Raw genomic sequence first — 24,437 nt, 5'->3', positions numbered from 1 at the left:
GACACATCCATCCAATCTCAGCTCGATCGCTTGCATTGCAATAAATTGATTAAAATCAAAGTTAAAACAAAAAAAAAATTTGACATGAGTTTCGTTTCAATTTAGTTTGGATAATTTTATAACCCTAAACGTTTCAAAGTTTTTACAACACGAGGACTAAAAAATAATGTTAAATTATAAATTTAAATTTGTGTTAAATAAGTTCCCGAACTTTAAACGTATTTAAAATTTTACTAAAATAATTTAATTTTTCTTGGATTTAACAATATGTTCAAGTGAAATTTGTCGTATTTATAATATTTAGAATGATATTTGTAGTTCAAATTTAAAATAATAATGGATATATTATTCAATAAACTATGGTCGAGTATTAAAAAAAAAAAAAAAGGTATAAGTTGATAAATAAATATTAGAAGATAAATAATAAATTACAATTTGTGATTGAATATTATTGAGGTCGTGTTTTGAGAAGTGTTGGGAGTTGCTTGCTTTGCTTTTTGGCGAAGTGATTAGATTGGGTGAGAGAAGAAAGAGAATCGACGGCTGAGGGTTGTTGAGATCAACGGTGGTCCGGTGACCGGCGATGGGTTTGTAACCGGCGAAGTGGGCAGGGGCATCAGCGATCCCCCAACTCCCAAGAAACCGTTTTCCTCTCTTCTTCGCCGCCGTCGCCCTATCTTCGGCCGGCACTTTAACTTCCCGGGGATCCCTTTAGCTCACTCGCTCTAGGGTTTCTTTTTTCCTTTTCTTTTGTTTCTTTTTCGCATTTCTTGTTGCGTGAGGCCCGTGCTATTTCAGTGTGAATCCCTGATTTGGGCGTTGTTTCCTTTTGTGAGGAATGGCGTTGCTGCTAGGGTTTTGATTTTACCCAGTCGAGCTGCTGGATAGCGCTGGAAGATTTGTAATTTAGGGTTCTTTTTGTTTCGTTTTGATTTACTTGGAGGGTTTGTTTTGAAATTAGGGTTTTCAGTGTGATTCAGTATGCCGAGAAGTTCGAGGCACAAATCTACTAGACATGGGTTGAAGGATGCTAGGGAATCCTCAGACTCGGAAAATGATTCCAGTCTGAGGGATCGGAAGGGCAAAGAGAGTGGGAGTAGGGTATCGAAGGACTCTGCTTCTAGTGAGAAGCGCAGATTCGATTCTAAGGATACAAAAGACTTCTACGGCTCTGAGAATCTGGAAGCGGAAGAGCACGGACATTCCAAGCGCCGTAAGGAGAGGTATGATGAGGGAACGACTGATAGGTGGAATGGGGGAAGCGATGAGGAGCATGGTGTTCCTTCCAAAAAGTCAAAACCGTCGGTGGATTCGAAGAGCAAGAGGAGGGACGAGAGTGTTGTATTGCAGGGTGATGGCGAAGAACTCAAGAAGAATAGTGGAAAGGGCGAGGGAAGGCACCGCGAGTCGAGCCGAAAGGAGGGTCGGAATGGTGGAGGAGAAAGGGAAAGGGAGAGGGAGAGGGATAGGGATAGGGATAGGGATAGGGATAGGGAGAAGGAAAGAAAAGGAAGAGAAGGTAGAAGTGACAGGGTGGTTGCAAGCGAAGAACACCGAGTTGAAAAGCAAGTGGAAAGGAACACAGGTCAGACATTGAATTATTAGTTGGTTTTATCATCGTTTTGCAACCCATGTATCCATTTCTCTGTACAACTTCAGCATATCGCGGCTTTCTTACTGAACATGCTCATTATCTTTACTGATTAGTATCCACATTTCTCCGAGTTTCATTATTAGGTTTAAGGGGTTGATTTGCATGGTTCTGTAGTGTTCCCTGTTGCGTTGGAGATGTTGGTCATCTGGTTCCATTTACTTATATGGTTGGACTATATACTTGTATCTTTTGCTGTTCATAATCGGGTAGCGTGCTTTTCTTTTAAAGATTCATTTTATCAAAAGATATGACGCAGGGCCACTTTGGTGAGCTTGAAAATGCAATATTAACTTAACAGTTAGCTGCCCACGAAGATCTTAGACTAATCGTTGGAATTTCTCCATGTTACAAATGTAGAACTTTTCAAGTACCATTTTTATCATCATAGTCATTCTCTGCTTGAAGATGTTCTGTATGAAATGATACGTGGGTTAACTGTAATTTTGGGGTGCCATGATAGTTCTTTTTGGGTACTAAAGAATACAATGGTGGTAACCCCCTTGTTTCTTTTTTCAGACGGTCTTATACCCTAGCCCTCGATGTGTTTTGTCTTATCTCAACACTAATACAAATTATGATTCTATAAAAATTTGGTGGTAATTATTTCATTTCTTTCTTGTTGTTGTTATTGTTATTATTGTTTGTGTATATGTATGCATGAAATTGAAAGGATTATATGATTATAATAAGATCCTATTATTGACTGATTTAGTGAAGTAGGAATGTAAAATTTGCTTGAGTGTGTGGTCTGGTGAGATTCTCCGTGAAGACTTTCACACCATTCTCTGAACTTCAAGGCAGAGTTTCCAAAGGACTACCAAACTCCTCTTGCCTTGTCTGTGTTTCCATGACAAAGAAGTTCTCTGTCTGGTTGAAATGGATTGATTTTTCTCATGCATCAAACTTGATGTAGAAAACCAATCGGCATGGAAGGATTGCCAAGTGATCACAACCATTCTACTCCAATCAACCAATCTCTTCATATCTACAACTACCAACGATCACAACCTTTGTAAAAGATCACTCACGCTTCAAACTTCAAGGCTAGGGAGATACATATTAAAGAGAAAAAAGAAAAAAAAAAAATCTCCTTTACCTCTTTAGGTCCTTCACTACTGGTATGATAATATTTTACATTTTTCAACTCCTTTCACGGCCTTGTTCTCTTGTAGAGGACCTTTCCCATTCAAGATCTTCTGCATCCAAAGGGTGTCCTCTTCCTGTCTTCTTCTCCGGGAGTAGCCAAGGTTTTAGAGAGTGAGAAGGAGAAGTAGGTCAGAAAAGCAATCTACAACCTAAACTGCAAGCATTTGATTAAAGGGAATTTCGAACTGTGTGGATTTACTTCTCTCCTCTTCCTTTTATTTGGTTGGGGTTGTTGAACTCTGATTTTATTTGATCAATTGTCAGTTTGAACATTTTACAAATCTTAGACGTTTATCAGATTTGATCGGTATATATGCATGATTTGCAAAATTGGTTAATCTTAGGAATTGGATTGTACTAGCTTTTGGAGAAGTGTTTTTTGGATTTTATTTCAACATGTACGAAATGCATTTTAATTTTGTGCAACATTTGGGTCTTAAACATGATCAAATTTTCTTCTACAATTTGGTTTACTCTCCATATAAGATAACTAATGATTCCCTTCTCTCTCTCTCTCTCTCTCCTGTTCTCTGAGACGCATGTTCATTCACTCACATTCTCTTTACTGAGTGTTATGTTAGTCAGAGCTGATTGTGCCTGTTGGTATCATTTGCATGTAGAACGTATGGATTTGTTTGGGGCTATATTGAGTGTTATGTTAGCCAGAGTATTTTGATTCTGTGGCTATTAGGCGACTCGGAGTCACGGTCAAACTAGATTTGAATTATGAATTTATTCATCTTTTATTTTTTGAAAATTTAGTTGAAATAGTACCCTATAAGTCATCTTGTTTGTGTTTATATTATGTGATACACTTTCTTTAAATGATGTATTTTTGGCGCTAGTTTTCTCAATGAAACTGCAGTTTCTTACCAAAGGAAAAAAAATAAAAAAATTGGTGCTGGTTTTTGTACTTAGGGAAGTATTAACTATTAATTAATCTTTTTTCCCATGGTGTGATCCACTTGAACAATACCATTGTATCTTAGACTGAGTATTAGTTTACAATTGTTGTTATCATTTTGTGGGAACTTGTGTAAATATGTTAGTTCGTGACATATTGCACTTTCAATGCGCAGAGAATGTGTTGCATAGCCCTGGATTAGAGAATCACCTGGAGGTACGAGTAAGGAAGAGAGCTGGTTCTTTTGATGGGGATAAACATAAAGATGATATAGGAGATGTGGAAAATAGACAGCTATCCACAAATAATGATGTTGTGAAGGATGGAAGACGAAAGAATGAGAAGCATAAGGATGAGAGAAATAGGGACAAGCACCGGGAAGATGCTGATAGAGATGGCAAGGAAAGATACGAGCAACCTGTAAAAGATCACATCAGCAGGTCAAATGGCAGAGATTCGAGAGATGAGAAGGATGCTATGGATGTGCATCATAAGAGAAACAAGCCTCAAGATAGTGATCTTGATCGAGAGGTAACGAAAGCCAAACGTGAGGGCGATCTAGATGCCATGCGTGATCAAGATCATGATCGCCACCATGTGTATGAACGTGATCATGATCAAGAGAGTAGGCGTAGACGCGATCGCGACCGCGACCGTGATCGGGATGGGAGACAGGATCGTAGTCGGAGCCGTGCTCGTGACCGTTACTCTGATTATGAATGTGACGTTGACCGTGATGGATCACATCTTGAGGATCAGTACACAAAATATGTCGATAGTAGGGGAAAGAAAAGATCTCCACATGATCATGATGATTCTGTTGATGCTAGATCTAAAAGTTTGAAGAATAGTCACCACCATGCAAATGAAGAAAAGAAGTCTTTAAGCAGTGATAAAGTGGACTCAGATGTTGAGAGAGGAAAGTCTCAATCACGATCTCGTCATGCTGATGTTAGTTTAAGCAGCCATAGACGAAAGAGTTCACCCAGTTCTCTGTCACGTGGTGGCACAGATGAATACAGGTTGCATCTCTTTTTCCTTATTGTAACGCATGGTATATGGTGTGTTTGAAGTCCTTGTTGCAGTGAGAAATTTTGTTCAATGATGTTCTTTTAATTGGTTGGGATGGCCTTTTTTAATTTTCGAACATATTATCTTCCCTGCTCTTCTCTTGCTGGTTTCTATACTATATAAATGCAAGTAAATCATCCAAACAAAGCGAAGCTTTTATCTTTTCTATAAAGGCATCAGGGCACACTAGTTGCATCAGAGAAGGAGCTTCAGAGACCAGTAGTAGTCGAAAATTTTTCCGTTCTCATTATGTAGTAAACCACAAAAAATCTCTTTGATGTTGTGTGTGCAAGTTCCATTTAATTCTTTTCTTGAAAGGGGTTTTTACCACATCTTCCGGCGTCATTTTATTCTTGGTCTTGGTTATTATTGAGGATGGGGAAGGGAGGATTCTTTGTCCATGCCATTTTGTATCTTAAATCTTGTGTAGTGATTTTTTCTCATTCTCTCTTGTCTGGAAGGATTTGATAGGAAATGATGCAACCATTGATAGCGATTGTGTTATACTTGTCCTTATTATTCAACTCCTTGACTATGTCTCAACCATAAAGTTTCACTTATTAATTTGATCAGAAGGCAGGCAAGAAGAGTTATTAGATTTCATTTAGTTTGTTGCAAGTGGGTAATTTACTTTATGTGTTGCAAGAATTATTCAAGCCATGGGATGTTCATTTAGTATTCATTTTTTTCCTTTTAGGCATCAAGACCAGGAAGATTTGAGAGACCGATACCCAAAAAAGGAAGAGAGGTCCAAGTCCATTTCTACTAGAGATAAAGGTGTTCTGTCAGGAGTACAAGATAAGAGTTCCAAGTACACTTATTCGGATAAAACTGGTGAAACAGATGGTGGCAATGCTATTGAACTGTCACGAGATAGGTCTTTAAATTGTAAGGTATCTATCAGTATTGAGCTTGTCAAAAAGATCTCTTCATTGGTGAATGACTTCGTAAATGCTAACGATTCTCGTGTGTTTTTCAGAATGTTGACATTGAAGAAAGTGGACGAAGGCACAGCACTTCTATTGATGCCAAAGACCTCTCCTCTAATAAGGATAGGCATAGCTGGGAATTACAAGGAGAGAAGCCTCCACCTCCGATGGATGATTCATCTCTGGCAGAGCCCTATTTTAGCAAAGGTAGTCAGAGCAATCCATCACCATTCCATCCACGCCCTGGTTTTAGGGGTGGAATTGACATTCCTTTTGATGGTTCACTTGAAGATGATGGCAGACTCAATTCTAATAGCCGTTTCAGAAGGGGCAATGATCCGGGTAGAATACATGGAAACACTTGGAGAGGCATTCCAAACTGGACAGCACCACTACCAAATGGCTTTATCCCTTTCCAGCATGGACCTCCTCATGGAAGTTTCCAATCAATTATGCCACAGTTTCCTGCACCACCTTTGTTTGGTATCAGACCTCCACTTGAAATCAATCACTCTGGAATTCCTTATCGGCTGCCTGATGCTGAAAGATTTCCCAGTCACATGCATCCACTAGGGTGGCAGAATATGTTGGATGGTTCAAGCCCTTCTCACTTACATGTATGGGATGGAAATAACGGCATGTTTAGGGATGAATCTCACATTTATAGCGGAGCTGAATGGGATGAGAACAGACAGATGATGAATGGTCGAGGATGGGAGTCCAAAGCTGAAATGTGGAAGAGACAGAGTGGTTCCCTGAAAAGGGAATTACCTTCCCATTTCCAGAAGGATGAGCGTTCAGTGCAAGATCCTGTTGAGGATGTATCAAATAGGGAGGTGTGTGATGAGAGTGCTGACACTATTTTGACAAAAACTGCTGAAATAAGGCCTAAGATTCCTTCTGTAAAGGAAAGCCCCAACACTCCTGAACTACTCTTTGAAACACCAACTCCTCTTGAACAGTCGATGGATGATAATTCTAAACTTAGTTGTTCATACCTTGCTAAGCTTAAGATTTCCACAGAACTTGCATATCCTGATTTGTACCACCAGTGTCAGAGATTAATGGATATTGAGCACTGCGCGACTGCAGATGAGGAAACTGTTTCTTACATAGTACTTGAGGTAAAGTCCTGGACAACATATGTTTGTTTATGCCTTTCTCATAATTATAAGAATTTAATTATTAGTCATAACTTACATCATATTCTTGACAGGGTGGCATGGGAGCAGTGTCCATCTCTTCAAATAGTGCGCATCAATCATTTCTCCATCTAAACAAGAGCTCGGTTTTTCAGGTATAATACGTGCCTGCTTCAAGTGTAGGAAATTGAAGTTGTCTATGGTGCTTTAGTATTCATATTAGTTTTAGATATTTGATACTCTCGGGACTGCAAGATGGGTACAATTTGGAACGACCGTTTTTCTCATGTTTATAAAATATTAAACAACTATGAAGCTGTTGTTAGTCTTAGCGTATGATCTAGGGATTTCGATGGCCCTTTCTTTTCTCTGTCGACAAAATATGGGGAAAAAACTTGTGATGACTATGCTACTTTATGTTTGTAAAACATAGACTTAGATTCTTGGCCAAGAATGATGCTCAAAAGTTAATATAGCTTGTAATAACTGTGGTATAAATATTTTGCAGCACGCAATGGACTTGTACAAAAAGCAGAGAATGGAAATGAAGGATATGCGGGTTATTTCTGGGGGAAAGGCATCCTCCGAAAGGACACTTGAAGAGAAGGGGATGCAAGTCGATTCTGAGGGGACGTCTTCCTCTGAGAGGAGACTTGAAGAGAACGGCTTCAATTTCAATAATGAAGAAGTTAAGGCTCCTGTTTCAACTGTTGATGAGGAAATAGCACAGCCACCTATCATAACCGCGAGCGATAAGGAAGTTGAGGCGACTGATGCATTGGGGGAACTGAAGGACTTGGCTTCAACTGCCAGTCAAGTGGTCAAGTGTCCTGAAAACCCAGAGGAGTCATTGCCAGTTACCAATTCAACGGAAGTGGTTACGATGGCTTTGGAGGAGCAGCAGCAGGCAAACTTAGACGCCGAAAAGGATACAATTGCTGTACCAGTTGACAACATACCAGTCAACGACACTGATAAATTGAGTAGCATCGAGATGAAGGGGATTGTGAAGAGCAAAGATTCAACGCGATGTGGAGTTGGTAAATCTTGTATTGAGAATGCAACTTTATCTTTTGGAGATGAAATAGGGGAGAGGTGTGAGGAGGAGGAGGAGGAGGAGGGGGGGTTAATGGCTGCTGTGTCAATAGGGTCTGAGGCTTTAATTTTGAGTCAGATACATCATTCTCCTGAAAGTACACATTGAAACAATTTAAATATCGCTGCTTTTTCTTATTTCATAGTTAAGTTTATTGATCTTTCTATTATTGTTGCTTTATGTTCCTGCAAGGAATAAAATTTCCTACTGTTCTGCATCGTATTTCATAGTTTTTTTGTTTTGTTATTTGATTCCTTTGTTTTTGTGTGGTTATAGCTAATAACTCTGGGTCCATGGAAGATGTCCATTTTCAGGAGCCAAACGGATTAGCAGAGTGGGGAAACTTCGACCTTCATAAGGTAATTCTAAATACCTTCAGATATTCATTAGATCATTCTTTATTATTGTCGTTTTGTCTGATTTTAATTTCAACATTTTTTTTTTTTTGTAAGATACTTGTATTTTCATGATGTTCTTTCCTGTCTCTATTGGGTTTTCTCTTTTGGAGGAAAGTCTTACATTAACCAATTTAGGAAATAATCATGAGTTTATAATAAAAGAATACCGACTTTTTAGAGAAGCCCAAAACAAAGTCACTAGAACTTATGCTCAAAGTGGACAATATCATACCGTTGTGGAGAGTCATGTTCATCTAACCTTCTCTACCTTATAAAGCTATTTTATTAGTTTTGGTCTAATTTTCTTTTTGTTTTGTTGAGTAAATATAATGTAGATAGAATAGTGTTCCAACGGTCCGTAGAGTTTAAAGCTATTAGTCAATTTTTGAAGTATCTCTCATATGAGACTTTTTTTTTTTAATGATTATAAAAATATATTTATGGAATTTAGTGAATTTGAGTTTGGTTTTAAAAATAGAATGTTTTGTGTGTTTCTTGGCCCATTGTGGGCGGGCGGGTTGACAAGTGTTGGCCTGCACCAATCAAACTAGTTGGGCAGGAAGACAATCTCTCTGCTCTTTCTATTCCCTTTTCTTCTCCTTTTTCCACTTGGGCAACAACCCACCATCCATTTCTTGGTGTGGTGGCTATTGTCTACTGAACTATTATACTTCGTTCAACAATGGAATGGATGGTGGCTGCCGATGCCATGTTGGTTTTCGACACGTATTTGATGATCAAGAAGGAGCGAAGAGACAAAAAAAAAAAAAAGATGCTTCATCATCACGTCATCTTTCGTTAGAATTGACGATTGTAGCATTTACTAGTTTTTCTCAAGATTGAAGGGTCGTTTTTTTTTTTTTTTTTTTTTTTGCATCGGGGGAGTCGTGGCTGATCTACCTCATTGATGGATAAATAAATGTTTGGATTTCTGCGATTACTTTTTTATAGCGGTTGCTGAATATCAAAAACTTATTACACAAAATCCTATTTGTTTATGGAGAAGTAATAAATTGGGGGTTATCAGGACCAATGCTGCGGATTGAATGGATGAAATCAACCTAACTGATCTAAACCAAACCGACCATATTGTTTTTTCCTTTCTATATATATTCTTTTTATCCCTGTATTTTTTTAGATTATCTTTATCAAAATTGTTAAATAAAATCAATAGTCATGTATTTTATCTTGTACCTTGCAAAGGATAATTAATTAGTAGGTGAAAATGCTTTTTTAAGAATAAAAGCATTCCATTACCAAGATATGATTCCCCCTCTAAAAAAAACTTAAATAAGTATTGTTTTCTTATCCCAAGTCTTTTTAGTGCTCATTTATCTATGAAGATTAGAGAAGATTACAAGACAACAGTTATCTTCAATAAATGGAAAATTTTATCTCAAGAACACAATTTGCAAAGCCCTAAAGACAACTTTACATTCAAGAACTCTAAAATATCACATTTGAGAACAAGCTGCAAATTCCTAGAGTCAAATGTGTGAACAATTATCATCGAGACTTTGAACAAAATGTCTATGAGCCAATAGAAGGGAAAATCTTTCACTGATGTCAGACATTTCGTATAAAACCAAGAAAAAACATAGCAAGTTTCATATGAGTCAGCCATAAACTTCATAAAATACAAAGATTTACATCTCAAATACAAAGATTTACATCAAAGGAGAAACTTATGTGGTTTATTTATTTAGGAGTCTCCTAGGAGAACTCATATTTACAAACTCCACACAGTTTGAGTTGCAATAAAATGAAGAACATTGCTTGAGACAATGTTATTAGAAGGCATAATTAGAAGTGTATGCAGACACCATTTACAAACCTATATCTTCAACACATTTTCATTTCAGTCCTTCTAAACTTAACTAATTGCACTTTCAGACACTTCTTCTAACCACTACCTTTTCATCATAATATCTATCATTATTCATTACCTCCTCATCTCAGCTTCTTCAGTCCTGGCAAACCTTCCCCTGATTCTTGGTTGACTGTCAGCTAGAGCCTTTCTGCAAGCATACTGACAACAAAAACTCTGCTGTTCTTAGCCATAATCTTATGATCTCATGGCCTACTTCGTGTAATATGTATGAACTCAAGATATTATTGTATTTTGATGATTGTTTTTTATGTTTTTGTAATCAATTGTGTGTAAAAACTTGGAATCCATTGAAAGAAATGAATGATGAACATGCTTACTGGATTTTGATTGCTCATATAAATTAGTTACCTTGATCTTTCTGCCAAAGTTCCTTTTGGTCTTCTTACTTCGGTATCTCGAGAGCTTTTCTTTGCGTTCTTCGGCGGTGCAATTGCTGACCAGCAGCGGCGGTGGCTCGAGAGGAGAATAGAATTGGCTCCCATTGCCATTACTAAGAGTCTGCAGCAGAAGTCTAGAATCAATGGCAAAACCTCAACTTGTGAAAATGATTAAAGAAAACTTGTAGACATTTCTATGTTTATTGTACTTGAGTCATGAACATTCTTCCTGTTTCAGTTTCTGAACGCTCCGGTTCGAAACGTTAAACAGTTCAAGAACATATAAGGAACTTGTTGATTACTGAGTTAGAAATGAAACTTGACCTTGATATCGCCTTCGCTAAATGCCCGTCGCATCCTGTAGGCCTCACCGACATCCACTCCGCTAAAATCCACAAGACTGGACTTCATTGCAGGGCCTTGCATCCCGTCCATCGACCTTAAGCATCCCGAGCTTACACTCTTCTGAAGCATTGCATCAGAAACTGGCTCATTTTCGTCTGTCTTTGACATTTTATTCTTAAAATCGAAAACTTCAGACAGTGGTGTTTGCATTGCTCCTTTTTCTAAGAGTTCCTTCTCATACTCATAGTAAACCTCACTCAAGAGCTGATCATTTTGAAGCAAATCAACATCTTTTGAACTAAAAAAGTAATCAGCATCTTTAAGTCCCTCCAAGGAGATGTTGGTGTTGGCGCAGGACATCATCGAAATTGCAGCCATCATCGGATTGAGACCCGAAAACGACTCCTCGATGATTGGCTCTGGAGCTTTGAATAGATCACCTTCACCGCCCATGTTGTATTCATATACAGTTGATGTCTGAACCATGTAGCTCTGCATTATAAGTGTTTTGTTACAAACAAGATTTCATGGTTCCAAGACTAAAAGAGCAAATCATTTAAGGGGTAAGATGAACATATTCTATGAAGGTAAGATAAGGAATAAGAACTACTTCAATAGAAAGACCCTGTAAAATTCAGCCAAATGAACAGAAATCATTGGAGAAATGTAAAGTAAAACAAAGAATTTAGCTAAGACTGAGTATTTATAGTGAACAAAGTGGTAGAAAAGCTCTGATGAGAGCTTCCTTTTGGCATAATAAAACTGGGATTTGCAGATATCTCAGAGTTAAACATACTCACAGAAATAAACATTACCAAATACAAGAAAAAGATGAAATTAAATGACTGAAAAAGGGAAGAATGATTGAAGCAGGGAACTTAAAAGAAACTTTTCTCTTTTAATCTATTTTTCTTTGCCTTTTTCACCCTCCTTTTCCAGATCCATCATGTAAAGCAAACTCAAACTACTTCTCTTTGCCATTTTCTGAGTACTTTCTTTCCCATTTTCTCAGGAACCAAACAGTGGATAGCATAATCAAGTTTAAGCTCAAACCCAGATCATAATCATCCAAAATAATGCAGCCCAACAGCAAAAAATGAGAAATAAGAGTGTAGAGAGGAGAAAAGAGTACCAGTGGAGAATCAAGCTTGTGGGTTTTGCAGAAATCCTTTGCTAATTCATAGTAACTCTGGAAATAAGGAAGAAAATGCTCTGTTTCAGAATACATTTCCATAGCTTTGAAGAACGAGAAAAGAACCCCTTGTTTCTCCAGTTCCCCAGGAGAATAGGTTACTAACTGAGAGCTGCACTGAAAAAATCATGTGGGGTTTTGTATTTAAGCATTGGAATTTGGAACTGAGAGGAAAAAAGGGGAAAATTTATGTACTTTCTTGTAATATTAAGTATTAAGCATTTAAAATTTATATTTAGTAATTTTCTTTTTTTAATTATGGGTGTAAAATAAACTTTCACACCCATATTTTATTAAAAAAATTGATCTTTTTTGTCCATGGCTGTCATTGCCATCAGCAGCTCTGTCGCTGCTGATTCTGCCATGCCGCCACCGCCACTGTTCTTTTACCTCCTGCTCTTCCTTTTCTTTCCTTATCTTGTCTTCCCCAATTAAAACAGCATATTAACATCCTCTGAATGCTCAATACACGAAGATTTCAGTAAACTCGGCACTCTACCGGCGAATCCAATCGATATTGGAGAACTGATACAGATAACCACCGCCGCAATTCCGCCGCCGTCGAGGAGCTGTCGATTTCATCCACCAAAAAATCAGGAAGAGAGAGCTTGCTCCTGAATAAAACTTCGTCCGTTTGAGCGAGATAAACTGACCCTTATTAGTCCAGACAGCGTCGGAAAATCCCAAATCCAGGAGCACCGACGCGGCAGAGGACGAACTCCCTCCGACGAACAGAGCTCTGGAATTATGGATGAATAAAGCTCTGGAACTCCCTCCGGAACACGCGCCTTGCGAATGCAGTCGATGGCGGAGAACAGCGGCGACAAACGGTGGTTGAAAACGGCGGCCGGCGGCTATGGCAGCATGAGAGGGAGCAGGTTGGTAGGACGGAGGGAAAAAGAAAAGAGACAGAAAAAAAAAAAAAAAACAAATAATTTAAAATAATTTTAATATTAAAAAATTAGAAAAATAAATTTTTAATAAGAATAAACAAACCAAGAATAATATTAAATTCCAAAACTGTGCTAGGAGTCCTTGATCATTATTTTATATATTTCATTTGTTGTGTTTTTTTAAATAATGATTTAATTCCACTTTACAAAGGATGTAATTAAGATTTATTGAATTTATTTCAAAATTAAATTTTTTATTATTTTTCTGACAAAATTATTGATAAAATATAATATATGAAGAACTTTATATAAAGTATGCATATTTTGATTCATATGGGTGGATTTAAATATGACATAATAGATCAACTTAATATATTTGGGAGGGGTGTTATTTACATTTAATTTCAAGTACTTTTATATCTAAAAAAATTATTTTCTATATTTTCAAGAAAAGAATAAATACCTCAACAGTTATCACTAATTTTGTTTATAATCAATGTATCATTGAATTCTACTATTACTTGCATTTTACGTAAGCTATCTCATCTAGTTCCTAACTTAAATACCCCTATCTTTTTTGTATTGGTTTTCTTTATTTTCAATGAAATGATGCAAACCCAAAACTAAGTGTTGGTGGAAAAGAATGGGAGTGGCAATTAGGTTGAGACAACCCAATTTAGAAAACCCACTTTGAATTTGGTTGACAATAAATGAAATTGGTAGTGGAGGTTATCGAGTCCATTTGGTTCATCCTTTTGCCATCTTTGCATCCCAAATCACAACTAACAACTTCCTCCATTATCTTTCGAATACAACAAAAATATGAATCTCTTGTTGTCAAACCAAAAGCTTTGTTGGGGGAGGAATGTGTTCAGGCGATAGTGGCGACTACTTTGAGATATTATAATAACCTATGAGTTCTCTTGAAAAATCAAATGAAGTATAATAGAATTAAATAATTATCGAATGAACATAGTCGAATGTTCCATACAGTTGACTAGATACTCAAGAAAAGAATTAAAAGAAAAGAATTCTTGATGTTTGAATATCAAACCAATTGTGAAAGGATGTAAAGTAGATTTAGAAGGAAAACTAGAGCTGTGGGGCCAACAAAAAAGCAGAAATGAAATAGAACAAACAAGGAAAACTAGTGAATTGTGAGTGGGGAGAAAGTTAAAAATGAAGAGGAATAAGTTAAGAACTTATGGAAGTGGCTTAAAAGAAGAACAGCTGTAGTGGTATTGTCCCATAGAACAAAATTTGTCTGTTTTAGGAGAATGATAAGTCGCCTTTTACATGTGTCAAGTTTTGAATTGCTGACATGGACAAATATGAATTAAATGGCAGTCACTTTCCATGACAGGCAACCTTTTATGGCTGTCTCTGGTGACCCAGTTAATTAAACCTCAACTATTGGGGCCTTGAACTGACTCACTCATTCTAAAGAAAACTCTAGTTTTCAAGGTTATGGCTGATATTTTCTGGTTGTAAATCATTACTATGATCAAAATCTTCAGTCATGATGAGATGGTTTTGAATCAATTGTGAGTAATGCTTTCTTCCTAAGATGTCTGCATCAATTGTGAGTAATGCAAGAACTTTTGTCCATTGAAGACTTAGAAACTAAATAGCTAAAAACAAAACTCTTCTACTCCCAACATAATTACCTCTCGTTTCTTCCTGCCTCATTCAAAGAAAAGATCCAAAAGTTTGTCAAGTTCAGCTCTTGTGCTTCTGTCTAATTTCTTCTTACATCATGGATATGAAGCAATTCTTGATAATAATAGGGTTTTCAATTCTTTATTGGTGGATGGCATCCTGGTAGTTTATCACTCAATAATTGAGGTCAAAATTTGTGAGAAGATTGTGAAGGAATGAGTAAGGGGAAATCTAAGCTCTGGTTTACAAGGATGGTGAAGGAATATTTTCTTTATTGAGGTCAAAATTTGTGAGAAGATGGAAAGGGTTCGTCAAGAATCTGTCTTAGTCAGTTTTGATGATTTTTGTAGGCTCCTTTCAATGACAGGAAAAAACCCAAGAACTAAGGAACTATTATCTAGAAGCTGAATCATCAAAGCCCTTTAATCTATTTGTTAATGAATATTATCAAACAAAAAGTGGGAACATTTTAATCTAGATATAAAAGATCCCCAAGATTTTTGAAGCCATACTTTGTGGACTTTACAGCCTACCTCCACAGAACATCTGTCTCACTTTATCAGAATGGTTCAATAAGATTTGTTATTACTGGTTTTTTTATGCAACTAAATTACCAAGATGGAAGTAGGTGAAAAAACAGGAAGGAATCGTTTCGGGAAGCATGTGGGACAGAGATTTCAAGGCATACCATTCTGTTGTGTTTCAGTTTCATTATATGGGCTCACAGCTACAAAAAGCAGGCTATTGGTACAAAGTCAATGGAGGGCAAGAGTACAAGCCAGCTCCTCAGACATGGGAGGAGAATTAGAGGTCCCCCCAGGGCACAGGTTTCCAAGGTAAAGTACCTTTAAAACTAGCCAGAGAGAGAACCATTTCATTTATAGGTATTATAGACCTATTGCACGATAATGACAAAGGGCTGTTGGACTCACATTTTCTTGGAAAAAAGTAATGAGAAGAGCCCAAATACCTTAGCACGCGATGAGTTGGCACATGTCGGCATGAGCCCTCAGGACGACGGCCATTATTTGAAAGACAAACTACATGCTGGCAATTTTACGCCGTTGAAGGTAGAAAAGATAAATTAAAATGATATTTTAACATACATCCAATCCAATAATTAAAAAGAAACAACACGTACCTGGTTTAAAAGTCCCTTTCATGGCTCTTTCGAGGTAGTTCGGTTCTTTCGTGCCCACCTTTGGATACAAAATTGAACAAAAAAAAAACCCAGTCGACAAAATATTACTAGAGTTTATCCTCTGCAGTAAATAATTTCATGTAATTACCAATGTATTAAATATTCATTTGTTGGATTGGAAATACCAATCTCTACAAACAACTAAACAACTAAATATGTCATGTATATTCTTCAATCTTCTAAATAACACTGCTCAGTTTTTTTTTTTCCTAATAGAATCCAACCACAGTTAAAATAAATGAAACTCATAGCTCTATGGATCTCAACTTGGTTTTCGCTGAGATATATCCATACCCATAAACCCAGAAAGAATAACTTTGAACTTTGCTGAAATAGATTATTGCCAATCATCACCGAAAGCCCATCTAAATTATAATGAAAAATAAATGGTTTAACTTGATTCCATACATACATCATACCAAAATCCCGTTTCAAGAATTAAAGACGATGAGTTATCACACTACTCATCATAATCTAGAAAAGACCCTCATTTCCCCCTAAACATTAAAAAAGAAAAGAAAAAACTAGAGAATTCAAACCCTCCCAAAAGCAATATAAAAATTGCCACCTCTGAACAGAAACTATAAATTTTCTTTTGGGTTCTCTTATCTGTATAACGTAAAATCAGGCAGAAATTTTCCATTTATGCTATCTTTGCCCTCGAAAAATCCATCTCCGGATGCTGCATGGGATCAATTTCAGAGTCAGTAGAGAGAAGCAATAGATATTATAAACCACAAACACAAGCAGGGACACAGCTCAAATAATCACCTCAGCCATGAACTTCTTCAGAATATCTTGCTTTTGCATCTCATCACTGGTTGGGAGTCCCATAGACTTCTGCCTTTGATCGAACTGTAAAATTTTTCCAAATCGATCAGGAAAAATGAATTGATATTTGGTTTCTTATATATATAGATATAAACTGTGTGACCGTACCCAACAATGTATAAGAATATGCCACCAAAGAATGTACTTAAAAAATCATTGAATGCCAGGAGTCCAGAAAGCATAATCAGGCATAGGTCTAGATTTATTGAGAGGTGTCTACTGGAAACGTATATAATTTGAAGAAATTAATAGATCAATCATAAAATAAAATTTTCCTCATGAACATGAATTTATTAACATCATCAGCATCCCTTTACAAATGTCCTATTATATCTAAAAACCAGGGCGTATCCATTGAGAAATTTTTGAGGAAGGGGCCTGATTTGGAGTTTCAATAATCGAGTCAGGAAAACTGAAAAATTGTCCTTGCCTCCATTTCAACTCTAAAGGGGGTCTCTTGGTATAGAAACAACATCAAAGCTTCAACTACAGCTTACAATGTGTGGTGGTTTGGAGGAGAAACTAATTCTTAGTGCCATTGCTACACACAGTTAAGCGCTGGTGGTAAGATGATGACTATGGTTGGAAATACTACCAGACTAGACCATCAAGTAGTAGTTTGCCAAGTGATAGGAATGATATTAGGATGAAAGTGGCACTATTATTAGAGTTTACGGATATATGACTAATTAGTTAGAGGCATGGTTAGGGTGATTTGATATAAAAGTAGGGGGTGGAAAAGGAGGCAGGTAAGAAATTGTTCAGCGAGTCTAAGCTTAAGAGGTATCTGAAGAGAGAGGAGATTCAAGTGTCTCAACTTACTTGGTGGTTTTATTGTAATATTGTTACCTTATATATTTCAATATATTTGGTTTCTATTACAAAGCAGCTTGAGTTCCATGACTCATAGTAAGAACATACTTGAGACTTCACCTTCCTTCGGAATGGGGAGGAGAATTAGATTTCAGCGGACTAGGTTGAACAACAAATCATCTTGCCAAGTTTCCTGAAGTTCATTCTCTCACCAGCAGTAAAATAACTTTGAAGTTAATAATCCACTATAAGAGGAACGGAGAGGGTCTAAAAGTACAAATCATTTGGCTATTGTCACCTAGTTGTAAGTTCAACGTCTTCCTTCGATTGGAGGTTATTCCTAGAGTTATGAGTTGTGACCAAAAAACTACAAAAGAATACAAGGCTCCTAAAAAGATTAAGATATTCATGTACTCATTTTCCCAGTCAAGTAGATCCTAGAATTGTTCAGGAAATATGGACTGAAAGAACTGATAGAAGTTTCAATGATATGGCCAACAAATATACTTCCACCAGTAGTCAAGTCATCTACCTAGATCCTAGAAGAAGGATATTCCTTTTTTCCAGGGGTCAGAAATCTGAGAAATTGAAGGGAAAGTGTTGAAATGTAGAGGAGATGATAGACTAATCAACATGCAATTTATCCTTTTGGTGTGGATTTCAAGTTCTTCCTGTGATCGTGTGACCATACTTCTGAAGGAATTCACATTTATTGGGGTGGTTCTAGTGAACTCCTAGCTGGAGTCTATAAACAATACTAATGACTTTTCACTAATGCAATAAAAAGTACTTCTGAGAAATAAATAAATAAATAAACAATACTAATGTTGGACTCCTTATCCTTGAAGTTGAAGCCCCTTCCTTCAGTGGGTTCCCTTTTGTGGGTGGCTTGGTTTTTTTGAGCCTAAGCGTTCTTTCATTTGGTCTCATTGAAATAGTCATTATGAAATAGTCACACATATTCTGACTATACTCCCAATGCAGTTCACATTTAGTTTGATTTCTATTTTCCTGTAAACTACTAATGGGAGTGAATAGATTTTTACGTTTTCTATAAGCTTTTTATAATAACCTATGGAAGCATATAAATGCGTTTGTAACCTTTCATTAATGCATGAAAAAGTGCTTCATGAATTATCCTCCCACATCAAATTTGAGAACATGCTTTTTCTTTTTACATATTTGTGCACATGTAAATGCAATTTTTATGCAGAAGAAATAGAAAAACAACACGTGAGTATATGTCGAGGAAAACCATGATACAATTAAATCATAAGTGTAATAGATAAAATATAGATGATCAAAATACACACCATCATCTTTTCAACTGTTTGCCGTGTCTCTGGATCCAAATCAGACAGTTTGCTGTTCTCAGGTTCAACCTTCTGAGTATCAATCTCAGGTTCCCCCTTAACTAAATACTTCCACCACTCCATTTGGTTGTGCTTGGTCAATAGAATAGAGATGACGCTCTGATCCTCTGCAACAAGTATCAAAATAAAACATGAAAAAATAGTTAGAACAGTAACTTTGATACCCAAGTGAACACAAGGAACTGCTTTCAACTAACTCAATGCATCCCTTCCTATTTATGACAAAATTTAAGATTTCCAAGGACTTGAGCAACATCAAAATAATCCATATTTATAACAAAATTTAAGACTATTTGAACTGTTATTATGTGAAAAAAACCCCAGAAATACCTATGCTCCAATAACAATCATCTGGCTTAACAATCTGATAAAGCTCTCCCTGCAAGCATGTGACGATAAATCAGAACTTAAAAAAAAAAAAAATTAACACACTGTGCAAATATATCTGTAAGAAACAAGCAGCTTTAAACAAACATACATCTATCACTGGTGGTTGACCCTTTAGTCCAACTTTGAGATGATTCTTCTTGATCTCACACACCACAAACCTGGACTTAGTTCCTTTGGGTACTGGTACATTAATGTTGACCTCTTGGAGGGTCTGTGTCCAACAGTAGTTTTCCATATCAAGGCCATTACCATTGTTGGGAACTGCAATGCCACAAGTAAGAAACAAAGATAAAGGCAACATTTAGTATAGAAACATAATATATTCCCATGTACATAAAGGAGTCGGGGGGGGGGGGGGGGGGGGGGACACTACTTTGGCAAAGTTACTTGAACAACCATAATCATTAAAGGGTCAGTCAGGCAGTTGAACTCACAAGGAAACAACGATATATTTCATAAATTTGATAGGGTAAGCCTCATACTGAGTTCCAAATTCCAGTGGAATTCTAGACATCTTCTGCAAATTCATTATCAAAAGAGAAGACGAAAACTATCAAACTGCGTGAAGAGAATATAATGCTCGACTCAAGAGGATAAAATTTATACTCCACATCCCAGAGAGCAGTCATATTTTCCATACAAATTTCTCAACAAAAGTTGATCACGACTTGTGAACTCCAAATACTTTAATTCGAAACTTAAAAGTCAATCACCACGCTCAAAGAAATACACGTACCTATAGGGACTGAAGCTAAAACTAACTCAGAAGAGCTCTACTTTCAATTTATGGAGGATCAATGGATTAATCTACAACCTAATATCCAAGTAAATACTAGCTAACTACAAACTAAAGCCATTAATTATTCAAAAAAAGAACCATAAACTACCAATAATTTTACATCAAAATGCCAACTTCATCAGTCTAATTGCTAAAAACCTTGCCAGTTGGCTGCATCATTGACAGTTAATTAAAAAAAATGACAAAATGAAGACCGAACAAGTAGAGGAAAGGGAAGGGAATAAAAGAAAGCTCACCTCTTGGACCATTCTCCTCTTTCTTCTCCTCGGTGCTCTCCTCCAACTTCACATCCACTTTCTCGTCTGGCGGTGATGCCACATTCCTCGGCTCCTGCTTTACAGTCACTGGCGCAGCTTCCTGCTTCACACTCCCCACCTCTTCCTTTATCCTCTTCTCGGCCTTTCCTTTAAGCTCAAGTGACTCCACGTGCTTCTTTCTCTTCTCCACAGCTCTACGCACTACCGTCTCGATTTCCTTCTCGACTCTATCCCTGGAGAGAAAATCGCTCTCCTTGGCAAGAAAATCGAAAACCTCGTTTAAAAACCCTAGAGGGTTTGAAGGGTCAAAGGTGGCACTGAACTGAGAGGGCTTAGATGATGAAGACGACGGTGGAGATGAGGACGAGGAGGAAGGCTTCTTCGGCTTTGGGATTTCTTCCTTTTCTTCGTATTCAGAGATAATCGCCATGGCGGGCAGAAGCTGGCAGAATCGCTAGATCGCGGGTGATAATCGGTCCAACAGGTTGAGGGTTTATGGGTGAAATTTCCGACGACTATTTATATGAATCCATTATTGGTATCTTGAGAAGAGTTGGGCCAGCCCAATAGGGATAAATGGGCTTGGGCTTCAAGATTGATATCTTGAGAAGAGTTGGGCCAGCCTAATATGCATATATGGGCTTAGGCTTCAAGGTCAATTCTAGTTTTTTTTTTCTTTTTTTTTTTTAAATGGATTTAATTATATTTGTAAGTTCAAACTCAACGATTATTAACATGACGTGAGATCTATCGTTTATCAATTTTTAATTATTAAAATTAAAAACATTTATTTTTCTTTTATCTTTTTTCTTCCTTCACCACAATAGTTGTTGCCACGACTCGATGTTGGCAACTATATTATGAGATTTGACATCGGTTGGGGAAGAGAACAAACCATTCTTTATAGGGTGTGGAAATCTCTCCCTAATATACACATTTTAAAAACCTTAAGGGAAAGCCCGAGAGTGAAATCCCAAAAAATATGTATTAAAGGGGATCGGGAATAAATCCTGGCCACAAACGTCTTGTAGAGAGACTATAAATACTCACAATATGTTACTTAAAAATAAGTTTCGGGAATAAATCCCGACCACAAACGTTTTTTGTCGGGAAACTATAAATACCCATAATATGTTAGGTAAAAATAAGTTTCGTGGATTAATGTAATTCAGATATCAAATTGAGACGTTTCCCTTATAAATCCGAGCATCATATTTGTCATTTCTAAGTTTCAAGCAATTCTTGTGGTAGAATTGCATCTGAGTCATTCAATCAAGCGTTCGATTGTGAAGTGACTCAATTTAGAACAAGGTTTCCAAATCTTGCTCCTAGATGTTCGATCTAATCTAATTCTAACCTTATCTCTTGGTTGATCCAAATTTTGTATAAGGAGGTGTTAATTACTTTGATTCAAGGGTTCTTGCTTCAACAAAACTTGGATGGACTGAAGGTTAGGGTTGCGTTGGTAGTGGGCTTAGGCCATTACATATATAATTGGTCGAAAACCCCAACTTTACCCATTTTCTATAACGGAAAGTTCAAGAGAGACAAACTAGAGCATAACAGGTTGAGGGAAATGAAAAAAAGTTATAAGATGGAAGAAATCGAATGGGATACGAGCGGTTCACATAAAATAAGTTATTTGAGAAGATGAAGAGTTTTAGACCGCGTAGGTTCAAAACATCATCTTTATCAGTTTGTTCATCAGTAATTACCATCATCAGATCTCAAAATTAACGGTTTTCATAAATTCATAGGGACATTTTAGTCGTTGAATTATCTCATCGATAGAAACATTAAGGTGTCATTTGGTGAGCGGGCATGTCAATATGTGATCTTTAAAAAATTGAAAATTTGGTCATGTTTTGGATTGGGTCCCACAATAATTAATGTAAGTGCAACTAATTAGTTGGTAATTTAGTCGTTAACTTAAGATGGAATCATTCTATTTAATTATGATTAATGTGATTTATCTGAATTTGCCTTTAATCATATCTTATTGTTTCCTTTTGGACTAAGTACAACATTTGTTGTACCCTCGAGCATGGTCAAACTAACATAACGTGTACGTTTGGGGTAATAAATTTGAATTTTATATTTTCGATCAAGAGATCAGATGTTCGAATCTTATCACTCTAAATATTATCGAACCAAAAAAAACAACAAATCCAGTGTATGATCTTCGACATCAATTTAATGGGTCGAGAGATTAAAAAAAAAAACAAAACATTGAATCTTTCCCACTCATTATTGCAATTGGTTAAGGTTGCTTTAGAGCTACATAAAAACACAACCAAATTGCTCAATCATCTAATGATTGTCAATTTTCTAAGTTAGCTCATGTTTTTTTTTTTTTTTTTTTTTTTAACAACATAAGTTGACATCGTTCCTAAATTATGTTTTTTTTTTTGTTTGGAGGATATGATTAGTTGCCAACTTATCCTTACCCCATAGTTATATGCAGTAAACCGTTGTTGTTCCCTTTTACTTACATTCCCATGTAACACCCATTTCAATTTCTCAAATCTTGCTCTTAAAACTCCCTTTCGAAATCTCTCCCGCTTTCTAAAACTTTCTTCTTGAACCAGGGTCAGAGGCTCGAGCATACATCGCTTGGCCATAGGCGATGCAAGAACGAACAGACTTAACTCACTTGTTGTTGAAAAGTGAGTGTCGCACAATCACAAGTCCACTATCATCAAAGTGCGATTGTGACAAGTGACTCAACAGACATTATTGAGTAAGAAAGATAAATGAGTATAGAAAGTCCCGTTCATGGATTTTTCTAAGTTATAAATGTATTTGAAATGATATATATATATAGTGACATCAAACAATATATTATAATAAAAATAAAAATTTATCTATAAATTTAATTATATTGTACGAGCATATAGTAACATTAAATGGCTTCAAACCTATAGTTTATTAATTTAATTATAATTTATTTTTAGTGCATTTTTTTTTATTGTTTTATCTAGCTAATCTACTATTTTTCGAGTCTTCTATTACTATATAATATCAAATCATCATTCGATCAAACGAAACGGGCAAGCATGATATTGCAAGAGTGCTTTAAACAGTAATGGTTTGTTCACGGGTGAAAGTGAAGGGCAAATAAGAGAAAGTTGTATGGAGTCTAATGATAACAGTGAAGTCATATGACATCGACACATTTTTTATGTATTAGATATAAGATCGAAGATCGATAATTTTAAAGCACATAAACTTATTAAACATAAAATCGAGAATTCAAGAACATATGAGATATTTTAAAAGTTGACCCAATAGAGGGGCTAAAATTGTAATTTGATAACCTTCTTTTTCGTAGTAAGAATCAAGGGAAAAAATTTCAACTTTAGCCACGATGAAATGGAATCTTTATTTTTGTCATATCTAGTCGACTCTACTACACGCGATTAGGCCATGTCGGGTCCATTAGTTCGTGAAGCATTTTTGTGTCTATTTCGTGGCAATGGAAGAATTTGGCCCAAAAGCCTAAAGGAAAAGTTTGAATAGAGACTTCCAATAAGCACGTAAAGCTTATCTAAAATTTACCCATTTCTTAGCTTTTGATTCGAGGGTGTCAAAGCAAAAAAAATCTTCCCTCTCGCTACATTGTCGATAATTTTTAGTATAACAAATACGAAGATATGAACGTTCGACGTTAAAAAGAAGAGTAATTATCTATTATTATTGAGCTATACTCATGTTGATATATAATTTATTATTTGTTACGATCCCATTTGTCCTATTAGAAACACTGGCACCTATGAACAGGGGATGAAGTCGCAGTGATGACCATAAAATTAAATTACAAATAATAATATTTTATTATATAATTAAGATTAAATTACAAATCTGCTAGTCCATATTGTGCGTTTTGGTTCGTTATGTATGGTCATTAACCTCACGATTTTAAAACGTGTCCGTTAGGAAGAGATTTCTACACCCTTATAAGGAATGTTTTGTCTTTGATTGATGACTATACGGGCCAAAACAAACAATATCTACTAATAGTAGACTTTAGTTGTTACAATTATAGTCCGAAAATATTAAAATAACATGATTAGATT

General features: G+C 36.4%; 4 protein-coding genes across 4 annotated transcripts; 1 reads left to right on the top strand and 3 right to left on the bottom strand.

Annotated features, from left to right (window-relative positions):
• The first annotated feature begins 445 nt into the window (after window positions 1-445).
• On the top strand, window positions 446-8,164 carry LOC111794890 (uncharacterized). Its single transcript, XM_023677070.2, has 6 exons — window positions 446-1,585; window positions 3,880-4,726; window positions 5,473-5,668; window positions 5,755-6,828; window positions 6,921-7,001; window positions 7,355-8,164. Exons 1-6 carry the CDS (start codon window positions 982-984, stop codon window positions 8,048-8,050), a joined length of 3,498 nt encoding a protein of 1,165 aa, XP_023532838.1. The 5' UTR covers window positions 446-981; the 3' UTR covers window positions 8,051-8,164.
• A 1,842-nt stretch (window positions 8,165-10,006) lies between these two features.
• LOC111794893 (uncharacterized) lies at window positions 10,007-12,340 on the bottom strand. The gene is made up of 4 exons (XM_023677079.2): window positions 12,086-12,340; window positions 10,933-11,445; window positions 10,580-10,729; window positions 10,007-10,369 (listed from the first exon to the last, which is right to left on the bottom strand). The coding sequence occupies exons 1-4, from the start codon at window positions 12,185-12,187 to the stop codon at window positions 10,283-10,285; spliced, it is 852 nt and encodes a 283-aa protein (XP_023532847.1). The 5' UTR covers window positions 12,188-12,340; the 3' UTR covers window positions 10,007-10,282.
• Window positions 12,341-12,528: 188 nt separating this feature from the next.
• LOC147792637 (uncharacterized) lies at window positions 12,529-16,096 on the bottom strand. Its single transcript, XM_087123662.1, has 4 exons — window positions 15,839-16,096; window positions 15,668-15,744; window positions 12,799-12,999; window positions 12,529-12,714 (listed from the first exon to the last, which is right to left on the bottom strand). Exons 2-4 carry the CDS (start codon window positions 15,698-15,700, stop codon window positions 12,577-12,579), a joined length of 372 nt encoding a protein of 123 aa, XP_086979788.1. The 5' UTR covers window positions 15,701-15,744; window positions 15,839-16,096; the 3' UTR covers window positions 12,529-12,576.
• A 152-nt stretch (window positions 16,097-16,248) lies between these two features.
• LOC111796099 (protein BOBBER 1) lies at window positions 16,249-20,857 on the bottom strand. Its single transcript, XM_023678791.2, has 6 exons — window positions 20,341-20,857; window positions 19,394-19,566; window positions 19,246-19,294; window positions 18,856-19,022; window positions 16,670-16,753; window positions 16,249-16,580 (listed from the first exon to the last, which is right to left on the bottom strand). Exons 1-6 carry the CDS (start codon window positions 20,789-20,791, stop codon window positions 16,542-16,544), a joined length of 963 nt encoding a protein of 320 aa, XP_023534559.2. The 5' UTR covers window positions 20,792-20,857; the 3' UTR covers window positions 16,249-16,541.
• Between the last annotated feature and the right edge of the window lie 3,580 nt (window positions 20,858-24,437).

Source organism: Cucurbita pepo, chromosome 5 (genome assembly GCF_057944985.1).
Source record: "Cucurbita pepo subsp. pepo isolate OVF chromosome 5, ASM5794498v1, whole genome shotgun sequence".
Classification (NCBI taxonomy): Eukaryota; Viridiplantae; Streptophyta; class Magnoliopsida; order Cucurbitales; family Cucurbitaceae; genus Cucurbita; species Cucurbita pepo.
This window is presented reverse-complemented; position numbering and strand designations above follow the sequence as displayed.

Coding starts and splice junctions, on each gene's coding strand:
- LOC111794890 (XM_023677070.2), top strand. CDS start 982: ATGCCGAGAAGTTCGAGGCACAAATCTACTAGACATGGGTTGAAGGAT. Junction 1,586..3,879: donor GCAAGTGGAAAGGAACACAG/GTCAGACATTGA, acceptor TTCAATGCGCAG/AGAATGTGTTGCATAGCCCT. Junction 5,669..5,754: donor ATAGGTCTTTAAATTGTAAG/GTATCTATCAGT, acceptor TGTGTTTTTCAG/AATGTTGACATTGAAGAAAG.
- LOC111794893 (XM_023677079.2), bottom strand. CDS start 12,187: ATGGAAATGTATTCTGAAACAGAGCATTTTCTTCCTTATTTCCAGAGT. Junction 11,446..12,085: donor ACAAGCTTGATTCTCCACTG/GTACTCTTTTCT, acceptor CTTATAATGCAG/AGCTACATGGTTCAGACATC. Junction 10,730..10,932: donor TTAGCGAAGGCGATATCAAG/GTCAAGTTTCAT, acceptor CTTCTGCTGCAG/ACTCTTAGTAATGGCAATGG.
- LOC147792637 (XM_087123662.1), bottom strand. CDS start 15,700: ATGCCGACATGTGCCAACTCATCGCGTGCTAAG. Junction 13,000..15,667: donor CCAACTCATCGCGTGCTAAG/GTATTTGGGCTC, acceptor ATGCTGCCATAG/CCGCCGGCCGCCGTTTTCAA. Junction 12,715..12,798: donor CGCTGTCTGGACTAATAAGG/GTCAGTTTATCT, acceptor TGAAATCGACAG/CTCCTCGACGGCGGCGGAAT.
- LOC111796099 (XM_023678791.2), bottom strand. CDS start 20,791: ATGGCGATTATCTCTGAATACGAAGAAAAGGAAGAAATCCCAAAGCCG. Junction 19,295..19,393: donor GTCAACCACCAGTGATAGAT/GTATGTTTGTTT, acceptor ACATGCTTGCAG/GGAGAGCTTTATCAGATTGT. Junction 16,581..16,669: donor TGAAGAAGTTCATGGCTGAG/GTGATTATTTGA, acceptor GATCCCATGCAG/CATCCGGAGATGGATTTTTC.